Source organism: Poecilia reticulata, chromosome 19 (genome assembly GCF_904066995.2).
Source record: "Poecilia reticulata chromosome 19, P_reticulata-male-v2, whole genome shotgun sequence".
NCBI lineage: Eukaryota > Metazoa > Chordata > Actinopteri > Cyprinodontiformes > Poeciliidae > Poecilia > Poecilia reticulata.
The window spans coordinates 16,328,490-16,354,833 of record NC_088848.1 but is presented as its reverse complement, the minus strand read 5'-3'; the positions used below and the strand labels follow the sequence as shown (position 1 = coordinate 16,354,833).

At 41.2% G+C, this 26,344-nt stretch overlaps 1 protein-coding gene across 1 annotated transcript; it reads left to right on the top strand.

Annotated features, from left to right (window-relative positions):
• Positions 1-381: 381 nt before the first annotated feature.
• htra1b (HtrA serine peptidase 1b) lies at positions 382-22,292 on the top strand. The gene is made up of 10 exons (XM_008437653.3): positions 382-1,002; positions 6,296-6,395; positions 6,618-6,732; positions 7,011-7,100; positions 17,635-17,829; positions 18,024-18,056; positions 18,840-18,954; positions 20,254-20,311; positions 21,079-21,174; positions 21,677-22,292. Exons 1-10 carry the CDS (start codon positions 543-545, stop codon positions 21,843-21,845), a joined length of 1,431 nt encoding a protein of 476 aa, XP_008435875.1. The 5' UTR covers positions 382-542; the 3' UTR covers positions 21,846-22,292.
• The last annotated feature ends 4,052 nt before the right edge of the window (positions 22,293-26,344 follow it).

Sequence of the window (26,344 nt, the reverse complement as noted above, 5' to 3'; positions counted from 1 at the left end):
GCATGAAAGGGATAAATCCACACAGTAACACATGGTGGTGTCAGCATCATGCTGTGGGGATCCTGTTGCCCAGCAGTGACTTGGAAGTGTGGGGGAAAAAAAGCAGAGGTGTTAAAAACTGACAGTAATACACTGCAAACGCTTTGCGACTTTAATTGCGATTTCCCTGCAAAGTATTGACTCGCGGAGGCTCGATCCAAATGCACTCCACACTTTTCAGATGAGGCCTCTGAAACAAAAGCAGCTTTGCTTCCCTGAAGATAGAAAATGAAGTTGCAATTTAAAGTAGTTCCAGTTTAACAAACTTGAGTTCAGTCTGCTTGACATTTATTCTCCGCTAACATGCAGCACCCCTCTCCCTCCCACCTACCCGTCCTTCCTTAAGAATGACGTCACGTTATCTCCACCAATCACCTGCAGGTTTTATCCCGCAGCTTGTATAAACCGGGGCAGCCGGTGAAAGTTTCCCACTGCGTCTTACTTATTAGGCATTGACTGCATCCTTCTCAAAGTCTCTGGGTTCCAGTTCAGACAGTCCCGTCATGCAGCTTCTCTTTCTTTTGTGCGTAACGGCGCTGCTCGCCTCCTCCTGCCTGCTGTCCGAGGCGCGCGTCGCCAAGCGCTTCGCCATCGACTGTCCGGAGAGATGCGACAAGTCCCAGTGCCCGCAGATCCCCGCGGACTGCCTGGCCGGCGACGTGCTGGACAGCTGCAACTGCTGCCCGGTGTGCGCGTCCGGCGAGGGCGAGCAGTGCGGCGGCCCCGGCGACCAGGACTGCGCAGAGGGCATGGAGTGCAGGGTGACCGACGGCGTGGAGGTGTCCGCCACCGTGAGGCGGAGGGGCAGGTCCGGCGTGTGCGTGTGCAGCAACGCCGAGCCGGTGTGCGGCAGCGACGGCGTGTCCTACCGGAACATCTGCGAGCTGAAGCGCGTCAGCAACCGGGCCATGAAGCTGCAGCAGCCGCCGGTCATCTTCATCCAGAGAGGAGCCTGCGGGAAGGGTGAGCGCATGTGTGCGTGCGTGCGCGTGCATGGTCAGATTGCATCTAAAGGGAAATAGACGACAATTAAGGTCGGCCATAAGTATGAGAGAACTTTGCAACTGTGAAGGGCTCAAAGAGAACACATGATATTTACACACATACATACACATCTTAAAGCTTATGTGAATACGTAATAACACAATCCTCATTCAAAACATATTTAACATATTTACTTCTGCTTGAACCCGTAGGCACAAATGAACTATGTGTGGTGAATTTTTTCTTTTTTCTTTGAAACAAATTTAATTCACTGTTTACTTGAAGACCAAAAGCAAAGCAAATGATATTAGATCATTTTTACCCTGTGTTTTTTTTGTTTGTTTTTTTTGTTTGTTTTTGTTGTTGTTGGGGCCAAAGAAGGGTTTTTATCAATTACAAGTAATACATGAGGGCTTTATTCTAAATGCTTTTTGATTAGTCCACAATTTGAACTGGTTAGTATAGTTGGCATGTCAACCACATTGTGTCAGATAATCATCGTTCTAAGTTGTTGGTTCAGCAGTTGTGCCAAATGTAGAAAGTAAAAAGAAAAGGGACAGAAAAAGATCAATCAAGAGGAAAGTAAGAGAACCCCCAAATGAAAGTCTACTGATGTTCGCCCCTTAACTCTGATCATAAATTCAGTGTCTTAATTCATCAATCTGATTTAAATGAAACTCCAGGTCATTGCTGCTTTAGGGGTGCAGAAGGATGTTATGTTGTAATTTAGATTTTTATTGTTCTTATAGTTTCAACGAGCACTCCAGTGTTTTCACCCTCTATTTTATTAAAACAATCAAGTGGCACGGAAACCCAGGTTTTCAAATTTAAAATTATACTAACAGTGAAAGCTAAATGTTTGGCCAAACTGGCCAGCTAATGGTTTATTTTTTGTCTTTTTGGTCTTCAACAAGGACATTTTCGCTGCCAACATTTCAACCTCCCCTTTTTAGTTCCCCCTTATTTAAAAAATAATAATTTCTTACTTTTATTTTTCTTCTTTTCTGGCACAGTTTGCTGCAGAACATTGATTTTCTGTTCATCTACCAACTGGTCCAGCCCCGTTAAAAGTCACACACCTCCCTGAACATCATTCACTCCCATGTCCTCATGCTTTCACTATGCTTATGCAAGAAGGTCATATCCATGTAATCACTTAGATAATAGATGAAATGTGTCTGTATGGGACCTTAATTACATAAACTGATCGATTGGAGTGTCTGCACATATTTTATTGTGCCATCTCGAGGTGGAAAGGACAAACGCAGGTAACTCAACAGAACGTAGCTTGATAACAAAAGCTACTTGTTGAGAGAAAGTGAAGTCAGTGAGGTTAATTCTCTGTAACTGCTGCTACAAAGGTTAACACACTCCTTTTCACATTTTGCCTCTTGTGTCAAGTGCATTTTATTGCCAAGACTTGGAATGAAGCAATGCATGGATTTCAAAACAATGTCGCAAATCAGTAAAGCGTTTAATCCCCCCTTTACTCTAACGCTCGAGATAAAAAAAAAAGCTGCCAGTCTGCCTTTGGAAGTCGTCCGTTTCACAAACAGTCCGTCTGAGTGTAAGCTAACCTCACGCAAATGTTCTGTTTTCTGACTTTTGTTAGAAAAATCTCTGGTGGACAAACAGGAGGGGCAAAAACCAGAGCAGACAGGTTAGGAGGAAAAAAGTGGTTTGAAGCTGGGTGCAGTTATGAAACAAAACCCCAACCTTGGAGTGTGAACCAGAGAAGCTGCAGAACTGTGTGACTCATGACTTATGCATTTCAGCAGACCCACCGTTCAGCTAAAACAATCTACTGGCAGAACAGCTTTAGATTGTGGTCTCCACAAATCTGACCTTTACACGAAGGAGGCAAGAAGAAAAGAGAGCAGCAACATAGTCGGTTTTGCAGCTTTTTGCAATTTTGTGGTCAGTTTTGTTGTGTCCAAAATTTGTGTTTGCTGCGTACATTCTTCCACAGAAGAATGTGCTCTGCTCACATCTGGCCCAAAATGAAACGTTACGTTCAGTAACCCTCTGGCGGGGGCAGCATCATGCTGTGGGGAGGCTTTTCTTCAGCAGGAAAGCTTTAGCAGGACGACAGCACTGAACACACAGCCAGAGCTGCAGGGGAGTCAGTGGCTGACAATAAAATGGTTTTACGCGTCAGACCTCAACTGCAGCAAAGGGAGACGTAACAAATTCATTTGTTTAAAACAATTAAAATGATGTTGAGTTTTTCTTTTCTCCTCCAGTTTCGCCTCTCTTGCTGCTGAGTTTTAGTGAGGTGGTTTCTGCGTTTCACCGGCGTTACGGGAAAATATCGCTTATTTGTTACACTTTCTTCCTCTCCCTGTGTCTCTGGCCATCTCCATCTCCTGAACGGCACCGTGAAACTGCAGCAAACTCTAAAAAAAAAAAGTGAGGGCGGGGTGGGTGGGTGGGGGGCGCTGTTTTCCAGCTTCGGCGCTCACTCCCTCTCAAACACACCCTTCTATGTTATCTTAACAGGGTCATAATGTGTTGAAATAAATCCAGGACTGACTGCCCCTGTGCGGCTAGAACGCGCACAGAGCTCCGAGTCATGAAGGACGCACGCATCCCGGAGACGCCGCAGCTGTGAACACATTGGACCTGCTGAGGCAGAGAGATTCTTAAGAGTCAAACAAGGTCAAAGTCAGTCTCCACTTTCTCCCTCTCCTCCTGAGAATCCGAAGCATCGTGGTGCATCCTCTCCTCCCCGTCCCGCTCCGACAGTCGGCTCATCCAAAAACCACATTTATTCGTCATTCCTTGACTCCGTTCCTAATCCAAAGCAGTCGTTTCTGATTTACGGGCTTGGGGCAGAAATCTGGACGGTGTCGGTGAGACGCCGGTGATCCGCCTCTTCGCTGGGTTGTGTAACTCCTTAAACAGAGACAGATTTAGGTCAGACATTTGTTTAACCCAGATCTGGGGATCGAAACGTTTGCTTCTTACTCCCCTCCGTGTTTCATCTCCGTGTGCAGACCTGTCGGCTGTTTGGACTCGAGAAACAAACGTTTGCATGGTGACTCAGCGTGTTCAGATTCTTTTCCAAAGTGATCCCCTGGAAAACAGAGCATTGCTTCTGTGAAAACAGTTCATTGTTTGATCTTCATTGCGGAATTTGACACTTAAAACTCTCCCCATGCTGCATTCAGGGACACCTGATCTCGCCGTCTGAGGCAGTTTTATTTGCTCGGTCAGAGGCTTTTTCCTGACCTCCCAGCTCGCTGAGCTGTTACCAACACCAGCAGCTTAGTTGGCTGTTTTTGTCCAAATGACTCCTTTAATTTCACTTCAACTTTCAAAGCTGCATCAGCTGGCAAAGCATTAATCCTGCGGCGAGCGTCCGGCCTATAACACTGGCAGGTTTCTTCCAGACGCTCGGCTGCAGATCTGGAGGTCGGCTCTTAAATTTCTTTTTTTTGCTGTCAGCTCCAGGTGCTCACATTAAGTCTGGCCTCTAGTTAAAACGTACCTTACAAAGATTTCACCCTTTTTTTTGACCAAAATCCCAAACTTCACGCCTCGTTTCTTGCCCTTTGCATTACTGACTTCAATCACGTTTCTTCTTGTTTCTCCAACATTTCTGAGTGTTTGGTGGAAATGGTTCAGCGAATCAATGCCACACCGAGAGTTGAGATTCATTTTTATTTAGGTCTTTCTAATAAAAACAAACGCATCTCTGCAAAGTTGTATTTTCTCAGGTCAGGGAAACAGGAAGGAAAAAGTCGTTTAGAAAGAGTCGCACGGAGCAACGGTGCTGCCCAAAGTTCACGCCTTTGAAATGAAGCGAAGTGGTCGCCAAGACGACGGATGAGAGCTTTTCCTGTGATAAGATCTGAAAACAGCCGAAATATTTGCAGGGCACCGGCCAACTTGTCCCTGTCGACTTGCGACCGTGAGGAAAAAGAGCAGATGTCCTCACTGAGGACTCCTGTTTGTCTGGCCAAGTTAAGGTCACATTTATTGTGTGACATCAGAAGTTTGTTAAAAAAAAAAATCATCTTTTAATAACAAACCAGTCGAAACATTTAATCATGAGTTCAGCATGATGGGCCTCATTGACCAGGTTTTCGCAGCTTGTCCAATTTTTGTCTGTCAGGCTTAAGATCTTTAGATTTTCTGTCATCAAAATAATTCTTGATCCATCCGTTCATTTGTCGAACATTCGATGCCATGTAGGCATCGCGTCTAGATAATCGGAGCATCTTAAATGTAAGTCACCAGCCACTATTTCGCTCAGAATGATGACGGGTGACTGACATGGAAAGAATAAAATTATCCTCACTTTAAAAATATTTCTGTTACTAAAATTAAAAATGTGGCAAGCAGCCTGAAATGATAGGAAGGTCCAAGGATCCACAGGTCAACCATTTCTGCCTTCAGTGGACAGCCTATGGATACGACAGCAGTTCATTTTTTTAAATTTAAGTATGACATTATTTCATTTCAGCCACTGATTTAAAAAGATAAATGTATCCCTCAAGAATTTGACGTTACTTCATTCGTAAACCCAGGGATTATGTTTTATGTATTTCCACAACATGTCCAACACTTAACATGGAGAGAGTTTAGAGGTAAACTCTCTGTTGAAGGGAAATTGGATTAAATTTAAAGTCACAACTGAGCAATTTTGCAATAAATCTTCTTGTTGGTTGAAAACAAACAAAAAAGCACGCGCGTGCAGCAGAAACGATTTTAAAAGCTGCTTCGTAAAGTTTTGTTTGCTCATTATTTGTGAAATGAGTCCAGGCTGCTTGCAATTACTGTTTCTAAATTCGATGTTTACGACACAGAAAGGAGGATGTGTTTAATTGTTCGTCCCGCGGGACCTGACTGGGAAAGGGGAAACTTTCCCACAGCATCGGTTTGAGAAATGGATCTCTTACAAATCTACTTCTGGAGTCAAACAGGAACAGCGTGACACAACAGGAGCAGTTCTTCTTCTTTGTCTGCAAATCTCTCCATATCTTTTGATGCTCTGAATTTCTTCCTTTGTTTTATAAGAATCAGAAGGAGAAGCTCTCTGAGGTTCACGTTGACGTCTACGTCAGATACAAACTCTTTGTCTGCAGTTTATATCTGTTGTCTGCGATCCAAACCCAGGTTAACGCATGTTTTACACGTCCAACCTGGCAACCCAAAAGCAGCGTTATCGCCTCTCATCTCTGTCGTCTGCGTTTCAGGCCGGACCACACAGAGATCCCCTGATTGGCCGCGATGCCTCATACTGATACTGTGTTTCTCTCCCTTTCAGCCCAGCTGAACCTCGACAGTCTGCGGCACAAATACAACTTCATCGCCGACGTGGTGGAGAAAATCGCTCCCGCTGTTGTTCATATTGAACTCTTCCGCAAGTAAGAACAACAAAATGTTCCTGCAGCTGCATTAAATTTAAAATGTCCTCAGCAGCTTCGGGTCAAGATATTTTTCGCAGCTCTTTGTAATTCATGAATGACGAAATCTGTTAAAATTCATCCTGAAAGTTATGAATTCTCTTGAAAGTTCTGGTATTAAACGAGATTATCTTTAGGTGTGAAATGCTTTGTTGAGGTTGTTTTGGATCATTTTCCCTTTAGGATGATATTTTCTAAGAGGGAGGTCGCTGTCGCCAGCGGCTCTGGTTTCGTTGTTTCTGAAGACGGGCTGATCGTCACCAACGCCCACGTGGTTGCCAATAAGCACAGAGTAAAGGTACGTAAAGCTCCCGGGATACATTTTAACCTTTTAATATACGAATTACGTCTTTAGCGTTTATAAAACGCCTTGACTTTACTCATGACTTTAAAGAGTGTTGTCCCATCCATCCAGTCCCTCTACAGAACAGTGAATATTCTGTTGCTTCTTTCCTTTCTTACAGGAAATGTTAGATTTTATTGTGCTGTAGTTTTTATTTCTTCAAGTTGTTTTTTGACTGCTTAAATCTTTACATTTTGGTGAGGGTCAGGCGAACTTTTCTCCATGCCCTGCAGGTGGAGCTGAAGAGCGGCGCCACCTACGACGCCAAGATCAAAGATATCGACGAGAAGGCCGACATCGCCCTCATCAAGATCGACGTACCGGTGAGCAGCAGAGGGCTACAGAGACAACTAATGAACTGAGTGTCTTCTGTTTGTCTTCACGTTTACGATCTCACATCTGAGTTCATCCGTTTTGGTTTCACTCTGTTCCCAGTCGGTTTTCGTTTAAATCAACTCTTCCTAGCGACCTCAGAGTCGTTTGATTATGAAATTAGAGCACATCGACTTTGATTTCCGTAATATCTTTTTGTGGCACAACTTACTTATTAGAGCGTTTTCTCCGAAAATGGATTCCCGGTTTCAAAAACGCCAGAAATGCTTTCTTCCACACGGAAACGGCCCAAAACGTTTTTTTTTTGTTTTGTTTTGTTTTTGTTTTACTCCTCCAGGCCTGTAAGTGGCGCTAAGCATGAATTATTGGACATGTCCCTAAAGCTTCCACACGAGGTTAGAAGTGAACCCAACAAGAAAACAAGCATGGCAAACATCAAGTGGTGTCTTTTGTGATGAGAGGCGACGAAATCAAGCTTCTTAGCATTATGAAACAAATTATAAGACAGATGTGCAGTCCACCGTTGCAGCTGCAACACATGGCGCATGTGATGGGTTTGAGATTCTAGGTCAGGTTAAAAACTTGAGATAATATGTCAGTGTTTTCACAAAACAGGTGTTTTCTCTGTCCACATGAATACACAAGGTCAACATTTTCAGTCTGGAACTTGCTCCTAAAAAAAAAATAAAAAATTGTGTAGGGTTTCCTAAAATGTCATTTCCACTTTTCTGTTTTGGGAATAACATTTCTGTGTATGAACCAGAGTAACCAGTTGATTTTGTCATAATGAGTTTTTTTTTTTTTTTTTTCTTATCTCTATTTCAATCTTCGGTCTTATTATTTGTCTGACGGTGCCTAAGAAAAAGGTAAAGTTTCTTGAACAATTTATGTTCTTAATAACTAATAAACCAAGACAATACAGCTAAAAGATTTTTAATTAATTTCCCTGGCAGTTACTGCATGTCCTTAAAACTTCGTTACTTTATATTTAAATTGATCTCTTATTTAATTATGAGCCAGGCTCTTACGTTCTAATTTCTTCCATCTTCTTGTTCTGTCTCTGTTTGTCTCTGTCTCCCTCAAGTATTTACAATATTTGTGTGTTTTTCATTAAGATTTCCTCAGAGCAAAGTCTGGTTTTAATTTTAACCCGGCGGGATTTTTTTTTTGAGGCGAGGCGTCTCAGGGAGAGAAATGTCCTGACTCACTAAAGTGTCAACAGATGGAGCAGGTCAGCAGGGACCGAGAACGGTGTTTATGTGTTTTAAATTTGGCTTTCGCTTTTTACAGCACATTGTTTTTGCCTCAACACAGCATTTATATTGTTAAAAATCAAGCAAACAAAAACTTTAGTTACATTTCTGGGTACTCTTTAAGCTCCTCATTGGTTTATTGGTCAGTTTTCATAAATCAAAAATATTTCCTGATTTATGGCGTTTTTATATCAGCTATTGGACTTGAGTTCAGGCAGTTTAATCCATGTTTTTCACTTCACTAGCCCTTTCAGAGGAGCAAACAGGCAATAAATTAAAGGAAATGAAGTCCAGCTGTGCTTATGAAAGCAGACGGAGCGTATTATGCAACTGTGAATTGGTGTGTTTCCAAACAAAAAAAAAGGTCAAATTTCATGACCGTTTAAAGAGAACTGAAGGGTAAATTTATAACATCAGATTTAAATCTGAACTCTGCAGGTTTGAGGGGAAAAAATTAACCCATTTGTGACATTTAAATATATGGCTGGAGTAGATCAGGGCAAACAGGACATTTAAGGAATGACTGAAATACGTCACAAATGCAATAATATAAAACAGAAATTTTTATATGTTTTTTTTTTTTTTGCTCCTTAGAAGCTCAGTCTTGAGTTCACCAGGCGGTGAGGGGAGGGCATCTTCTCAGGGAGTCAGCACGCTGTGCAGGCTGTTAGAAACTTTACAAGCTGGGTTATTAGTGCTACTTTGGCCTTTTACTCAGGTTCCGCAGTTTGCACTGTGCAATATGTAGGTCTCTCAACTGTTTATTCAAAAGAGACAAATAATAAAAGAACCAATGTGACACCAGAAATTGGACAAAATTTTGTCTCTTTTTGGTGCTTTGGCAATACTGCAGATAAGAGAAAACGTCTTACTCTGCATTTCTTCAAAATAAGTGTAATTGTAGACGAAGCAACCGGTGACTTCTCTCTACGCGTGCTTTGCAGTAGAAGTACACATTGTTATTTAACTTTAAACACTTTATATTCTTCAGTTAACACATATGTTGCTGTGGTCGCTCCGAAGGGAGGGTGCTTCTGGCTTAGAGTCGCACCACTTCTCTCTAACTGGGGAGCCGATTTTAAATGCTGCAGAGCTTTAAACTGTAACTATTCGTGTACTTTATATACATCATAAACATCAGCATTTTATCTGTCATTGCAATATGATATATGGTTTCCTGAATCACAAAGAATGCACACATTTATTCCTGTCACGTTCTTTACTTCAAAACTCCAACTGCATTTTTTTTTTTTTTTCCAAACTTGTGATATCTCTTCCAAAAACCACTGGAGAGATTTGAAAATTGACATACGCAGCCAAAAAGACCTGAAACCGTGAATTATTTTTTGACTCATCTAAAACTTTTTTGCACAATGACAGACTGCTTGAGGTTCACATTTAACCCTTTCCTCCTCTCCCCTCTTATTAGGGAGACAAATACAGGGGTAGATCTCACTAAGACACGGGGAGGCAGGTTGACAGCAGAGCAAACAGTGAGCTAACACTGCAGTGGATGTTGGCTTCTTGGCGTGTTCAGACAGCTTGCACGGGGAAACTTTAGCTCCAGGACGTCAATATGAAGAAATTCATTAACCGTTAGAAATGGGTGATTTTTTTTTTTTGGGGGGGGGGGGGAGGGTTGCTTGGAAACACAAAACAATTCGTCACTGCACAGCCAGAACACACAGAACCTCACATGATTTTTCACTGCCTCTCAGACTGGTTTGCAATGGGTGCAAATCTGATGAGGTTTGCTTTCACATGATGTGGGAGGATGTACAGAAAGCAAAAGAAGGAAAGGAACTCCGACTTCTGCATATTTTTCCTTTTCCATATTATCTATAGTGGGAAGCATGCTAGATTGTTAAATAAAAGCTACTTGTGTATAAAACCTTTCACGTAGAGAAAAGTTTCTCTTTTTATTTATCACCAAAGAACTGAAACTAAACTAAAACTAAAAACGTCTCATCTTAGTTTTATTCTTTTGCCGTTTGCCACACAGTGAGTCTGTTGTACACCGTTTCGGTCTGACCTCAGAAAGTTTGGGTTTACCTGCCACTTTCGACAACATGCATTAAGCTGTGATCACAGGGAAAGGGGCGGGTAATGGTGGTGTTATGATACATGGCTTGTTAGTGGTGAAGTTCTCTTTAATCCCCTCTGTTCCTTTGAAACGGCCTCTCTGAACGGTGTGAACATTCTGCAGCCCAGCGTTCAGGAGGCTCCCGAGTGGGACTGCAGCTGCGAGGAGCCGAGTGCAGGTGAAGCTGTCAGGCGTGTCGCTGCAGGTTCAGGACAGAAAAGCCTGGGCTTTACGCCGGTGGAAAGAAGTTTTAATTCTCTCTGTCGCTCGTCTGCTCCAGTTTCTCCTTTCCTAATAACAAACTTATCCTGCTGCTCTGGGAAGATCTGTTTTATCACGTAACTCAAAGCTAAGTTAGAGAGGAACACATTTAATTTTTTTAGTGCATCATAGGTGGTCTTAACACAAACTTCTACTTGCATAGAGAACTGCGCTTGGCTGCAGATAGCATCGGAGGCACACAGAGAAATTTAGTTCATTGGAGAGAAACAAAATAGGAAATGCGAGCTCGAATCGTGATAGTGGTGTGCTGAAGTCTCCAGCTGCCGCATCTGAGGCGTCTTTCCCCCCTGGAGCCTGTACAGACAGGAGCTCCTCCTGGGCGTGTTTTTAATCTCGATCTTTAGAGCGGCCTTGCGGCGATGTTCCGCCTCGATCGAGCCGCGATCGTGTTCCGTGACAGCGTGTGGAAATTTCGCATTGGTTTCGGTTCCGGCAGGCCTAGACGTCTGAGCACCGGCAGACACCTGATCTCTGCGATTAACGATGAAGAGATGCAAAAAAGAAAAAAGAAAAAAAAAATGTCCGTCGACTTGTGTTTCAGTTCAGAAGTTGATCCTGTCAGAGAGGTAAATCTCTGCCAGGTTTGTGAAACCAAATGATTATGAAAAAAAAGCAAAAAATCCACGAGAGGAATTAAAAGAGTTATTGGTAAGTTTAGGAGAACAAAACAATGTTATGACTGTAAATAAAGTCTGTGGAACGCCACACTTCTACTAGGAGAGGAAACAGTCTAATAGCAATGAAATCAGAGGAAGAAAGTTCCTAAAAAAACAGTGTTGGTATCGACACGGCTCTGTGGGGACAGGATGAGTCTTTCGCTCTTAAGTTTCCGCATCCAGGATGAAAACAGGTGCTGCTGCAAAACGCATTAGTGCAAAGAGCAAGGTTGACTCTGAACGTCTGGCATGGGAGGAAACAATCAGTGCTGCTTTATGCATCAGGTTATCCTCCCTTCTACAGGAAACAAGTCAGTTTTTCATCCATGTGTGATTTAAAAGAGTTGGTTGTTGCGGTGGGGCGGGGGGGACACTGACAGACAGTCCAGGGTTTTCTGTGTTACAGTGAAATCGAATCCGTGCCGCGTCTCTCTCAGGCGCTGCTGGGGTTTTCCAGCGTTGTTGGAAATCGCTCTGCACTTTACAACGCACCGCCTGGAGGGACAAAAATGGTTCAAAGCAACATAAGCAACAGCGTGGCTGCCGACTCATGTGGGAGGCTGCGTGAGCTTTACCAGTAACTAGACAGGAAGGTCAGCCACCGCTGTGACTTTGCTTTTCCTTCTGGAAAATGTGATATTGTCCTTTGCCACATTTCAGGATGAAGTGCTGCACTCAGCATTTTTTTTCTATTTGTAGTATTTTTCTTTACTTTGGAATCAGGTCAATAAACGTAAAGCAAGAGTGTTTTTGTCTTGATATTGCAAGAGCAAAAATAATTTCCCAATATTCATTTTATGTCTTTTTTTGTTGTTTTTTTGTTTTGTGTTTTTGCTTTAAAACTGAAATTTGAAAACTGAAAAGAAAAAAAAATCAAAAGTAAACCAAAGTGAAAAATCAAAACAAGTAACTGAGCTCTGTTGAAGTCTTGCGTGATCTCCTGCTGTTCAACCAAGATGATTTTTTTTGTGACGTTTCAAACGAAAGGAGCAGCTTTTGTAAAATCTGAGTTAAAACCTCAAAGCCTCAAATCAAAGGATTTATGCAAAAATTAAGAGCTCATAAAAAGCTTCTGGTGCTTTGAGTTTTACACACATACACACACACACACAGACACACACACACACACAAAGAAAAACTATAAATCAGTTGCTCTGATGTTAATCCAAAATTAAAGTTATATATACTAACATAAAGGTTCTGATTTATGTGTTTGTGATGCGATCATCTCTATTACTTTCATGAACGGTTTTGATCACGAGCACAAAAATCCACAAAAAAAAAACTTTTTTAACATTTCAGCTAACTAAGTATCACTCCGCAGCGAATACAGAGGGATGTTGAAAAGTAAAACGAATGATGTTTAACCTATTCTTAGTGTTTTGCATTTGGTCGCTTCGTGCCACTCTGCTCCGTTGGTGTCTGGAAGTGATTACTCAGCAGCCCCTTTATAATTTCAGAGTAGGAACCCATTTTCCTGGTGGGTGGACGTCTGCAGGGTGGCATGAGAACGTTAGAAGGTCTGACTTGTGTTTATGGATCAGTCTGGGCCCAGGAAAGGAGCTTTTCATTTCAGATAATGAAGCAAATCATCTTCTGAACCCATCCAGAACCAGAACTCACTGTGTTTATGCTTTGAAGAGGTCATAGTTTGTTGGGGGATGGGGGGGGGGGTTAATTGGAGAAAGAAAGTATTTGGTTTTCCCTTTTGAGCTATCACGCAAATGTTCTTCACAAATTAGCAAATTAGCCTCAGAATGGGACAAAGGAGCAATAAAAGTGGCTTAAAAATCATGTTTTCTTTTGTTACCTGGATGGTTAGTTTAAGTCGGTGTTGTAGTTTGATGGGCTGATCAATGCTCTGCTGTGAGACTTTGGGTCCTGTCATTCATGTGGATTTTACTTCGACATGAGCCGCCTAGCTTAGCGTCGATACAGACGGTATCTCCTGTTAGCTGTGACCTCGTTTAGCAGGTTAATGCCCCCTGACACAAATCTAAAAGAGGTTCTGAAATGTTTTAACAAGTCCAACAAGCGTTGACCTCATTTCTAAAATTCCCAAACCCCAGTCCAAGCAATGCTTTTGCACAATGTGCTCAAGAAACAAGTCTGATCCAGAGACGCGCCGACTCGCAGCTTACAGGACTTAAAAGATCTGGTGTTAACAATGCCGCGCATTCATGCCTGCATGAAAGTAACGTCTTGATTATTAATCTTTTTTTGAACGGGGAAAATGCAGGTTTACAGGAGGTGATATGTTTATTTCAACATTTAGCATTAGTTGCATTTCTTCCTAATAGACTGAAGCTTGCATTTCCTTTAATCTGCTGAATGTTGCCTTTCAGCAAGGGCTTGCTTTGGAATATTTTAGTTTGATAATGAGTCATTATCTGCCATGATAATAAAGACTTTGTCTTTTTGTAGAGTTTCAAAAGGGAGTTTGTTCAGTAGTTTCCGTTTCAAAATTACTCATGAAAAGCTGCTTATTTGGTTAAATGTGCCGAGCAGCAACATCTGACTTTAACAATGTTTATTGTAGAAAGTCCTTTTAGCTGGAGCTTAAGAGAAGTCGCATCAGAATCTGATTCTTCATTGCACTCAAGCTCTTATGATTCCCTGCTAAATGAGGTCTACATCTGTTTTTAGCGCAGGGGATTGAATCAGTCAGCATGGATGTTTCTAAGACATGTGGCATCAATATTTGTTTCCTTTTAGTTTTTATAAAAGAAACATGTCTATTGGGAAAATGAATTCCTGGCGGATAGACGGCTGTGTAGAAACAGGAGAACACAATGTTTGTTTGTTTTTCGTATATAAAGTGCTGTTGAAGTTTATAGCCATTGAGCTAATTTACCTTGAAAACATCCACAAAAAACAAACATAAAAAATACTTCAAAGTTTTTCCAAGAAAGCTTAAAAATATGCATAATTTCCTGTCACTTTTCTGGTTTGGAGAACAGCAGCTGCTCACTGTTTCTGCTTCAGGCTCTGCGGTTTAATTTGCTTTATCGCAAGTCGTAACTCATCGGGATCTCGGGACGCAAACTTTCTCTCAGCACACAATCTGCAGCGACGGCCTGTTCTTTGAGCGTACCTGTGGACTCAGACATACTTTTCCTTCAGTCTAAGGTTCCCTGGAAACATCTCCCATCACTACCCAGAAGCCATCAGATGGAAAACATGTTTACGTCTGTCGCATCAGTGTGCATCTGTTTCCCTCATAGCCGTCCACTCCACTTAACTCCACCTAAGTCGCTCTCTCTCGGCGGCTGAAGGTCTATGTTGTCACTTTTTCTGTTTTCCTGTCTGGTACCGAGATTTAAACTCAGGAGATTAACACGGGAGTGGAGGATGATCTCTTGATGTCCTCATCCGCAACTCGACCTTTCTTATTAAACACAAGAAAATAGGTCAGAGGTGTGTGTTGAGTAAGTCGCTCGAAGGCTTGTTATTTAACAGAGGAAATGGGCGGGCGCATGGTTGTGCAGCAGCCAAACCGAATGCACGCACACGGAGACAAACAGACGGTTGTTATGCGTGGGGGAAGAGTGGAGCTGATGAAAGTCGGGCTCCGACATCTGTCTCCGTTTTTCTGCCTCGCATCACGTCTGGATCTGAAAAAGGTCAGTGGGACAACACAGGTGTCACGAAGGCCTGGCTGACCTCCAGAGCTCTGCGGCCGCAGGTGATGCGCAGGTGTCACTTGAGGCGTCAGGTGGACAGAATGAGCCTGAAACGTGGAAATCTGTAGTTCCAGTGGCCAGTTTCAGCACTGAAGAAGAGGTGGGAGACTGGTGAATTACAGCACAACTGGGACACTAAAACCCGACAATAAAAAGATTATAAATCAAACAATAATAATAAGCCATAAGCAAGCTAGCAATAATAGAAATTCATTTTGGTCGTACAGAATGATAACTATAACCTCATTTGGACTTTTTCTGTTTCACGCTGGAATACGCAGCTAAAAAGTGGTAAAATTTCCTTTGAGCCGGATGTCTGAGAAAATCATCTCATAGAAAAGATGAAGCAGAAGAAAAAACTCAAAAGGAAAAGCAGGAGCGAACATGACAGAGCAGATTTGATTTTATTTTGCTGTCATGTAAGTAACTGACCAGAATGAATGAGTTGGGCATCTTTTATCTACAGTACAAGACACTGTAAAAAGAAAAAAGTCTCTAATTTATGGTAAAAATAGCGGCAGCTGTGGCTGCCAGAATTTTACCGTAAATTAGAGACGTTTTTTTTTGTTTTTTTTGTTTTTTTTTACAATGCACCCTTTTGGTCAAATTTCAAAGACTTACTGAAACAGTGAACCAATAATATTTACACTGTAGACCAATCAAAAACCTCCCCAACATGTGCATATCAAATCCTCAACGGGTCACTGACGGTTCCAACTCAGCTCATGTCGGAATGATTATACAATTTTATCAGAAACATCAAAAGTGAAATAAAAACTGCATTCTTGTTTTTGACAATTGTTTTATAAATGCTGTTGGCTCTAAAACGGAGGGGGAAGAAAATGACACGAGTCATTGATCACCGCTCACTTTAACATGTGAGGCAAAACCAGCACCAAAGTCTCCTCAAACTGGAGAACGTTACCGGGGCTGCTGATGTTTCGTGGAAACTTTAAGTGAGAGCAGAAGCAGTCAGGTTTTTATGTAAAAGGGGCCTTAAAATCTCACAGAGGACTGGAAATGCTAATGTCGGTGAGGAAATTAGTCATAAACCCAGACAGAGCCACAGTCAGACAATTTAGTGTTTAAAAAAAAGAAGAAAATGGCTGATTTAGTGGGGAAACATTCCTGGGAAAACATCCTAATTCCCAAATGTTTAGTTAGACATGATGAGGGAAAAATCCCACAAGTTTCGCCTGCATGTCTCTAAATGCACTGCATATTGCATTTTTTTTTTTCCCCTATTCAGCTCATTGTTTATGCTCATCAGTTGTTCCTGAGTTCTCAGTGTTCCACTTTCGGACATCCAGATGTTACAGGAATCCGGTAAAAATAAGTTGAACTTCCTTCTGTTTTACTGGAAGCCTTTCTGAGCCAACGATGAGCCAGCTTTACCACCCAACTTTAACTGGGACAGGGCCGTGACCGGCAGTCGGAGGAGTGGAGGACACCTCCCTGATGACGGAGTTCCTCTCTCCATCCCAAACAGTGACCCCCACCCTCTGACGAGGCTGGTTTTGGCTTGTCGTTGTTGGCAGTCTCTTTGTCTTTACAGTCATGACCTCTTGAACGCCCCACATCTTCGTCACAGCCAGCCAGTAAAACTAGTCGGTGGCCAGTTAGAAATTTTTTACTGAAACATTTCAATCCCTTTTTTTTTTTTTTTTAGATTTTATAGAAGACATGCTGGTGAGCTTCCACTTTGCAGCTCTTTCTTTTTCGTTGATTTCTCCAGAGCAAAACAGAGAGTAATTGATGTCAGAGCAGCGGCCCTGGCGCATCATCATCATCAGTTGAGCTGGAACTGCTGCATCCTAGATCATTTTGTCCTGAGGAGTTCCAGGCGAGTTTCTCCGGAGATTTGTATCTCCTCTGCTGGGTTGTGCTTCTTGGATTCCAGGACGTTCGGATCATTCTGAGAATCCGACCCAGCTCCTCGCGTTTTTCCCCTCCCCGTGCATGTCATCGGCTGCGCTGATTTAGAGGCTCGACCAGAGGGCGAGCTGACTTGCTGACATCTGTCTCTCGCATGGCAGTAAGAAAAATAAGGCATCGCTTGTGTGGTTGGGTGCTGCTCTGTGTGTGAACTAATTGTTCTTAAAGAACAACAAGTGTTATAAACACGAGTTTCAGCTCTAAAACTACCGGTTGAGTAATTGTCTTTAATTCTTACAAGCATATTCAGGCCAGTTCTGTACTATTACTGCCAGAAAACATGGGAAGTATGTGGTGGCTTTCTTGGTCATTTAGAAAACCGTAATGTTCTCAGCAGCAGCTTCCAGAGGTGAAGTTTGAGAAGTTCTGCAAAAAAAATAAAAATACAACAAAAGACTGTGAAAATGTGTCGGCATTATGAAATAAACCTTTTTGAGCTGAGGATGATCTTTTTTTTGTGATGCATAAACATGAAGATAATCAGAATCTACAGTGACTTAAAGACAATTTAAAAATGTCAACCAGATAAAACAAAATCTGCAAACTCGTGTCACTTTTGAGCCTGGCCGATAAGGGAAAGCTTTGATTTTGTTTGATTTCACCATTTTCTCCGCCTTGTCCATCCCTTGCAGACGAAGCTGCCTGTGCTGCTCCTCGGCCGCTCTGCGGACCTCCGCCCCGGCGAGTTCGTGGTCGCCATCGGCAGCCCGTTCTCCCTGCAGAACACTGTCACCACCGGGATCGTCAGCACCACCCAGAGAGGAGGCAAGGAGCTGGGCCTCCGCAATTCAGACATGGATTACATCCAGACGGACGCCATTATTAACGTGAGTGAACGGACAGGAGGAGCAGGAGAGCGAGGCTTACAAGAAGTAAAAAAAAAATCTCCAAGCTGTTTGCAAGTTTTACCTGTTTGAAACTCTTACTCTGCTTTTTTATCACCTGTGAGCAGCAGCAGCTGCTGTCATAATGAATGTGAACTCAGCGGAAGGAAAGTTTCATCTTGTTTGTTTTCTTGCAGTACGGAAACTCAGGAGGGCCATTGGTCAACCTGGTAAGTTTGAAATTTCTTGTGTGCATTTTGTTCAACATATGTAAATATTGAACATGTATGTTGTTCCCATTATCCAAGACGTATTCTTAGTCTGCTTGTGGAGAAAATATGAGGAGACGCCAATTGACATGTTTGTTGCTGTTGTTCCGACTTGAATGACTCACATCTCACTCAACAACATGGTTTCTTTCCTCCTTAGCAGACACAACAGCGGTGTTTAGGAAACCGCCTGCATATTTCACATTTTGTCAGCTCGCAAACCACAGACTTCGTCGTGTTTTTGTGTGACTTTTGCAGGATTAACCAACAAAACGACTGAACGTTGATGCATGGGTTAGGAATTTTGTTTCTCCCAGCTTCGCACATATGGAGCGTGAAATTTGTTTTGCATTGGACTCTGATTCACATATTACACATTCAAGCTTCGATTTTAATGACTTTTCCACTTTGACTTTAATATTTTAACACAATGGATTCCACTCCTCTAATAAACATGGACCGGTCCCATAAAGCTTTTTTTTTTTTCTCTGATTGGCCTTATGAAATCTGTAAAACAAAAACAGAACTTTTTATAACACTCGACCTCAGCCGAGATATTACTTAACAGATGTCAGATGTGCAAACAAACATCGAGCATCGCTAAGATCTCATTAGTCGAAGCAAAATAATCCGTTTAGGTAACGCTTGGCAGGTGACATCACGTCCACAGCTGACACTGATTTTCAGCCGTGTTCCTTGAAATGCTCGTGAAATGATGCGAGCCTGTTGTTTTTCCCCCTGCAGGACGGGGAGGTGATTGGCATCAACACTCTGAAGGTCACTGCCGGGATCTCCTTCGCCATCCCGTCAGACAAGATCAGACAGTTCCTGGCAGAGTCACACGACCGGCAGGCCAAAGGTCCGCCACTCTGCCCGCCGTCGATAATACGCAACAAATGGATTCTGTGCTGATAATTGAATCGCAAGTCTTTCTAGAGATTTTGGTTTTTACTTTATGAGTCACAGATTACCTTTTTCCTGAAATATGCAGCTTATTCAGCTGTAACCACAGAGGAGAAACAATTTTTGTTTTATTTCCAAAATGTGTTGCAAATTAATGAAACTAAATGACTCAACGTTTGGATTTTTATTTGAATTTATATTAAATCATGGGTTGGATTGTTGGTGAAAAAGCCACTCTATCATAAACAGAACAATTTTATGGAACGAATAAAGAAAATTTAGAGTCAGATAACAAGACGTAGAAAAAAAAACCCATGATGTCAAATCATAAAGTTGCCATTTTAAATTCTTCCTCCTTCAGCTGAAATGTCTCTTTTATAGCTTTAACACCACTTATAAGACCAATTTGAGGTACAGAAACTAACTTGTTTTGTTTCAGCTACATTTAACAATTAATTTTAAAACTTAATGCTACAAACACTTAGCTAAATAAAAAGAAATATAGTCGCTGGGCTTTATTGTAGATACAGAACAAACATGGAGACGTTTCTCTGCTGCTACTGCATTTATGTCTCTCAGTAAGACTGACTCTGGACTCATGGCAGGTGGCTCCGTCTTGGTGAGTGGATTTTAGTGAGCTGTGAGTGACCTTTGACCTTCTAAAACAGGATGTCTTTAAAAATACCACTTTGTAAAGTTGTCACTTGAGCTCGTTCTGCTGCTTTCACTCTATTAGACAGGCCTGGAATTTAACAAAACAAAACTAAATTTCACCTTTCTGCAGCTGATAATCAAAAAATAATTTTCTTTGTTCTTCAGAAGAACTCAAATAGTAAATCAGACCAAGCGCATCCCACATAGCAACATGACTTTCACTGGATCGGGTTCCCTTTGTCCTGACGTTAACACAGAACATTACAGCACCCTCTACAAGCCAAGCAGCCATGGCGTAAATAAAAGCAAATGGTCCAAACCTCTGTCATGATACGAGGTTAAAAAGAGTTGACCCAGCTGTGTGTTCAGGCAGCCATGATTGGGACCAGTTGGCTGCAGTAATAAAAGTCATCATTTCCAGTGAATTGTATTTATTCCAAGCATTAAAGTTCTTTGTATTAAGTCCTTTTGAGTGACTTGTGTTTAGCATGATCCTCTAAAACGTTGACAGTATATTTAAATGTTGCAGACTTCTAATGGAGGTTTTTAAAAACATCTGCTAACATCGACTTTTTTTTTTCTTCTTTTTTGCTTCCCACAGGGAAAACATTACCAAAGAAGAAATACATCGGCGTCAGAATGATGAGTCTCACTCCGTCGTAAGTTTCTGTTCCAGACTGCATCACATTTGATTCCTGTACACGATCAATAAAAGAAACATCTTGATGCCAAAGCGTTGGTTTCCATAGTTACAAACACGTACCCTGATTCCTGTTGCCTCTAAAGCTTGACATGGTGAGCCGTTTTTCACCTAACAAGGATGAGCAGACTGAAAATGTTTTAGTTCAGCTTTTTACTACCTGCTGCCAATTCTGAGCTGGAAATGGGCAGGGATAGAGGGACAGGAGAGCAGCCAGAGAGGAGGAGGAAGACCTGCTCCAAATCAGAGAAACAGCCAGAATCTGCCTCAGTTTGTTTAAATCTAAAGATCCCAAAAGAGGAACTTTTGAATCTTAACTGCCCGTGTCACATAATTGGTATGACCTTGGAAATCATTTATGTCACATTCTTCACCTTTTGTCACATTTCAGCCAAAACCTTCAATGTACTTTATTCACGACGCAAAGTAGAGTGCTGGAAACCCTTTTTTAGCAGACGAGGACTGGAAAATTTAAGATTAATTCCAGATTTGCTTCTGCAACAGAAGTAGCAACACAATCGTGGCATGTTGAAGACATTCAAATTCACAGTTACTGACGAAGGAGAAGCCACTTTAACAAAAAAAAAGTTTATTTAATGTTTTGCAGTTTTAAACCTCTTAGCGTCAGTTAATGTTTTAGAATCAGACGTCACCAGTTGAGTGTCATGAAATCCCCTTGGTTGACGTGTTTTGAATGTTTTCACCCCTTTTTTTTTTTGCCCTCAGGCTGGCAAAGGAGCTGAAGGAGAGGCATTCGGACTTCCCTGACATCACTTCAGGGGCGTACGTCATCGAAGTCATCAGCCGAACTCCAGCCGAGGCGTGAGTGCTCCGTTTTCTCAGGAGAAACTTTAAAGATGTTTTTGTCCGAATCTGAGACCACTTCATTTGCAAGTCGCAAAGTTATTCCCTCAGTTGCTGCCAGACATTATAAAAAGTGGGTGGAGAAATAAATATTTGGTGTTCAGAGAAATTTCTGAGCAACCAGATGAAAACCAAGCTGCAGTCTTCCAACTAAGAAAACAGCCAGGGATGTTTGATTTCTGCTCATGCTGTGTTTTTTCTGTAGTCCTGTTGACTTTCATACTTGAGTTTTTCTTGTCAATAGTCCTGTTGAGTTGAAATGTCAAGTAAAAGTTTTATGAGCTGGCAGTGGAAGCAATAAATGTACAAAGGCCCAACTCAACAAAGATGAGTTGGGCCTTATCAGGACAATTTTAGAAATTCCAATTTGTGTATAGTTTGCATATTTGGTTTGAACCAGTCAAGTTTAGGCAGAGAACATTGTCTTGTTTCACTCCAACATGTGATTTCTCTGAGGCAGAGCTGGCCTGAAGGAGAGGGACGTCATCATCAGCATCAACGGGGATCCCGTCACCTCGGCCACTGATGTCAGTAACGCCATAAAGAGGGACGACAAGCTGCGGACGGTGGTGAGGCGGGGAAACGAGGACGTCATCCTGACCATCGTCCCAGAGGAGATTGACCCTTGACCTCTCAGCTAAAGAGAGCAGCCAATCAGCGTGAGAGCTGAAGCAGTCAACCAATCGCGAGCCGGCTCTCAGAGCTTCTCGACCAATCATGAACACTTTGAATGAAACGAGCATCCAATTGGAGGGTGTGTGTGTGTGTGTGTGTGTGAGGCTGCGGCTGTAGGACTTCCCTTTTTCTCTAAATCCTTCCTCCCACTCTGAGAGGCTCATTACTCCTCAGGCTGAAACTTCATGTTAGCTCTTTTACTAACCTCCATTTACCTTCCGTCGTCTCTCATCTTCTATAGCCTAACACCTGTTGTGCAGAGAGATTACTGCAGGTCACCGTAGTTCACCATGTACTGTATATTCATGTTCATGAGGGAATATTTTGATAAAGTGTTTTCTCTTTGTGTTTGATGGCAATGTTGTCAAAAAGGAGAATAAAATTATTTTTGAAAAAAAAAATTCTCACAGCATTCTGATTTTAGCAATTTGCTGGTTAAAGGTGTGAAAAAATAAAAAAAAAAGTATAGATTTATTTTGGTGCTGGAGCTTAATACTAAAGAAAAGGAAAATATACACATCAATTCAGTTGGGAAAAAAGAAATCTTACTTTAACAAAATATCCAGTGGTACCATAACTATAACTGAAGAACTTTGATTTAATGTGGATCCAGAATTTCCTGGAACTTAACCGTTTCTCTCGAGTACAGAGATGTTAGACTGGGGACCCAAGTTTGAACTGTAATGTAAAAACAACAGGAAGCAGTGCCACAGAAGACCTACTTATGCCGGGCCAGTTGGAGATGCTATAACACAAAAAACAGTGGCGCCATGTTTGTGGCAAATGTCGCACATGTACATTTGTATTTTAGCAATTTGATATTGGACATGGAGATTATTTTTTTTATACTTATTGCAACTTTCGATTCTGTATTCCTTCTCAAGTGTTCTTTCAGCAATGAACTTAGAATTAAACACCGAACAGTGTTTTAAAAGTACAAAGGCAGAGCTGTAGTTAGAATAGCCTCTTTCTTTGCTAGCAAAAACAGATAGAAATACCCCCAACCCCCGTTCTCTTTGACTGCTCTATATTTACTAAACAGCCATGATTAAAAAATTAACAAACTTTGGCTCCTATTTACTTTATGAAACATTTCATCCTATTTGATGATTGCTCTGAATATCGCCATGTTCCACGAACAAATTATGCAAGTCTAGGAGAGGTGGGGACTCGAGTCACATGACTTGGACTCGAGTCGTTAAAATCACGACTTGAGACTTGACTTGAAAAAATGCTCAAAGACTCGGACTTGACTTTGACTTTCATGCCATTGACTTGGGACTTGACTCGACTTGAAGCTGTTTACTTGAAAAGACTTGATATTTTTTACTCAAAGTCTTAAAATTTAAAACACATTATTTATAAAGTATCAATATGCGCAGACCGTCCCTCTGTTTTTACTCTCCTTATGTATGTATGTGTGCGTAGCTGCAGCTCAACCAATCAAATTAACAGGATTTGGACATTTAAAAAAACGCCGCGACGCTGCAGAGCTCAGGGAACGAAAGACGAAATAACCGCTCGAATATGCTTCCGCGAGTAATTTCTTTTGGCTACGTAGGTTATGAACTTTCGAATAAAAAACGAACTGCAACTTGTAAAACATGCAAGAGGAGAATATCGGATGGAGATGCCACGACGTCCAACTTTGTCCGGCATTTGAAGCTTCACAAAGATCGGTAAGTGGCACTTTTCTTTTGCTGTAAGACAGTTGATTTTTTAGCTAACTTCGTGTTAGCATGCGCCGGGTCTAGTATCATCTAAGGATGGTTGGTGTATTTGAAGACATCTACGTTATAAATTATATTGACAATATATTGTTTACTGCCGTCAGTGCATTAAGTCAACTGTTTTTGACACTGACCGGCGTGACTGTCACATGTCGCACAGAACCCATTTCCAAGTAGTATAGCTTTGCTGGAAAAACACATTTGAAAAAATCCCGTTTTTTTTTTTTTTGGCCACCTTTCAAAAATTTCTGTAAAAATAAAAACTGTACAATCTCACTGACCCTGAATATAACACTAAGTGGGATAGTTAACTGAGTAGGACATAAAATAATGAGCTCATTATTTTGTGTTTAGTGATTGTGACCAGCTTGATTCACACAACATGTTTTTATCAATATTGAGATATGAAATTGACTGTAGATTTAACCCACTTGGCCTGACAGATATTTATTTTACCATCACATCCAAATTCAAAACCACTCCACTTTATTTGCAATGATTTTGATTTTTTTATGTGGTTTATTTGTTAAAACAGACCAAATACAGTGACAGTCCCAAATAAATTTTGTGTTTAGAATATCTGGCCCATATTTACGTAGGACTGAAACCAACATACTTAGAAATAAAAGCAGAAAAATGTATGCACCAGACCTTCCTGAGTTTACTTGTGATAACTTCATGTATACTTATTTCATTTTTTGAAAGCTTTTTTTTAATTGAATATCAAGTTTAACAGAATCAATCAATCAATCAAATTTTATTTGTATAGCACATTTCAGCAGCAAGGCATTTCAAAGTGCTTTACATAATAAAAACAGAAATAATCAGTGAGAAAGAGAAAGATAAAAAAAAAAAACATTGCATCATTAAAACGTCGAAAAGAAAGAAGAAGAAATTAAAAACATTAAAGACATAAAAAGATGGAAGACATCAAAATCCGCACTCTAATCCTAATTTAGCCATAAGCAACTCTAAACAGGTGAGTTTTAAGTTGAGATTTAAAAGCACGCAGTGTTTCAGCTGTTTTACAGTTTTCTGGAAGTTTGTTCCAAATCTGTGGTGCATAGAAACTGAATGCTGCTTCTCCCCGTCTGGTTCTGGTTCTGGGGATGCAGAGCAGACCAGAACCAGAAGATCTGAGGGGTCTAGACGGTTGGTACAGTAATAACAGATCTTTAAGGTATTGTGAACTGCGCAATAAAGAGGTCCAATTTAAAAATGTTTTTTATACTTTGTGTTCAGCTGCACATGTTCTATCATTTGAGATAAACACAGATTTTTAAAAGAACAAATGGTCTATTATTTGAATTTTATGTATAATTGCAAATTATAAAATAAAAAAATAAAATAAAAACGACTCAAAATGACTTGAAATTAAAGGTTCCTGACTTGAGACTTGACTCGACTTTTGCCTGTCTTGACTTGAGACTTAACTTGACCATCTTTACTTGAGACTTGACTCGGACTTGAGGACAGAGACTTGAGACTTACTTGAGACTTGCAACACAATGACTTGGTCACACCTCTGCTAGTCTGCATAGATAAGGCACAGTCATTTGTTTTCCATTTTAAGCTATTTTCCTTTTTTTTTAGGGATTTTTTTTGGGGGGGGAATACCCATGTGTGATGCCGAGAATATGCGGACTCTAATCCCAAATGTTAATTGTATGAACTTGAACTTGAGTCGGTCACTGCGTTATGAGCAAGGCATGTTTTACAGAAGAATGTTGGCATAGCTGCCAGTGACGGCAGATTAACGATTTCCCTGTAATTATAAGTTGTTTCTCCATCCTTAGCATATTTAGCAGTCAGTGAAGGAAGTTGAACTAAGACCCTCCTGCTGGTTCTGATGGGTTGCTTTTGGTCAGAACAATGCAGTACTTAAGATAGTAATAGTTCAGGAAGAAGGTGGAGGAGATTGATTGTTTTCAATCTGTCTCATAACAAACTGTCATGACATGGTGACACCGCTTTAACAAATATGGAGAAAACATATTTTTCATTAAAGTTATATACTGCAGCATGAATAAAATGCAACTATATAGCATTTTTTGAGAAGTCTGGATTGCTTTATATGTATTTTGCACATTGCCTATGACTTGCTCGTGGGGAGAGACATTTCAGTAATCTAAAACTAATAGAAAAAAATTAAGCAATCTACTTGCATACTGTATGCAGACTATTGCATGTAAAATTGATGAGCAGTAAATATTGTGCTAGTATCAGTATTGAACCAAAAAAAGCAAGTTGAAAGCCTTTAAAATTTCAAAAGATTTTATGGGTCAAAAAAAGACTCAAAAAATTGTAACAGCAACTGTGCAGGGGGGCCCAATCTAATATTTTGTCAGGAGGCCCAAAATTCCTCCGACGCCCCTGGTTCCTGCTGTCGGCAGAAGCTCAGAAGTTAAAAGTTGAATGAAGCTTCATATCAGAAAAAGGAGTCTGAAAACAAAGAATCAAAAGAGCTCCGTGAAAAAGGGGAGTTTTAAAGTCAGCACTCAGCTTTCAGAGAAGCAATCAACTAACTGCAGTGCATTCTGGGTAAAAGTGGCAGACAAGTTTGTAGTTCTCATCTGATTGAACAATTCCAGCTCTTGGCAGGGCCAAGTTTGGCCAAACTAATCAGTTTGATTAACCATCTGTAACAACAATAAAGAGATTTGGTAAAACACAATGGGCATCGAGGGAAGGTCAGTGTCTGGCATAAAACAAGTTCCTGCAAG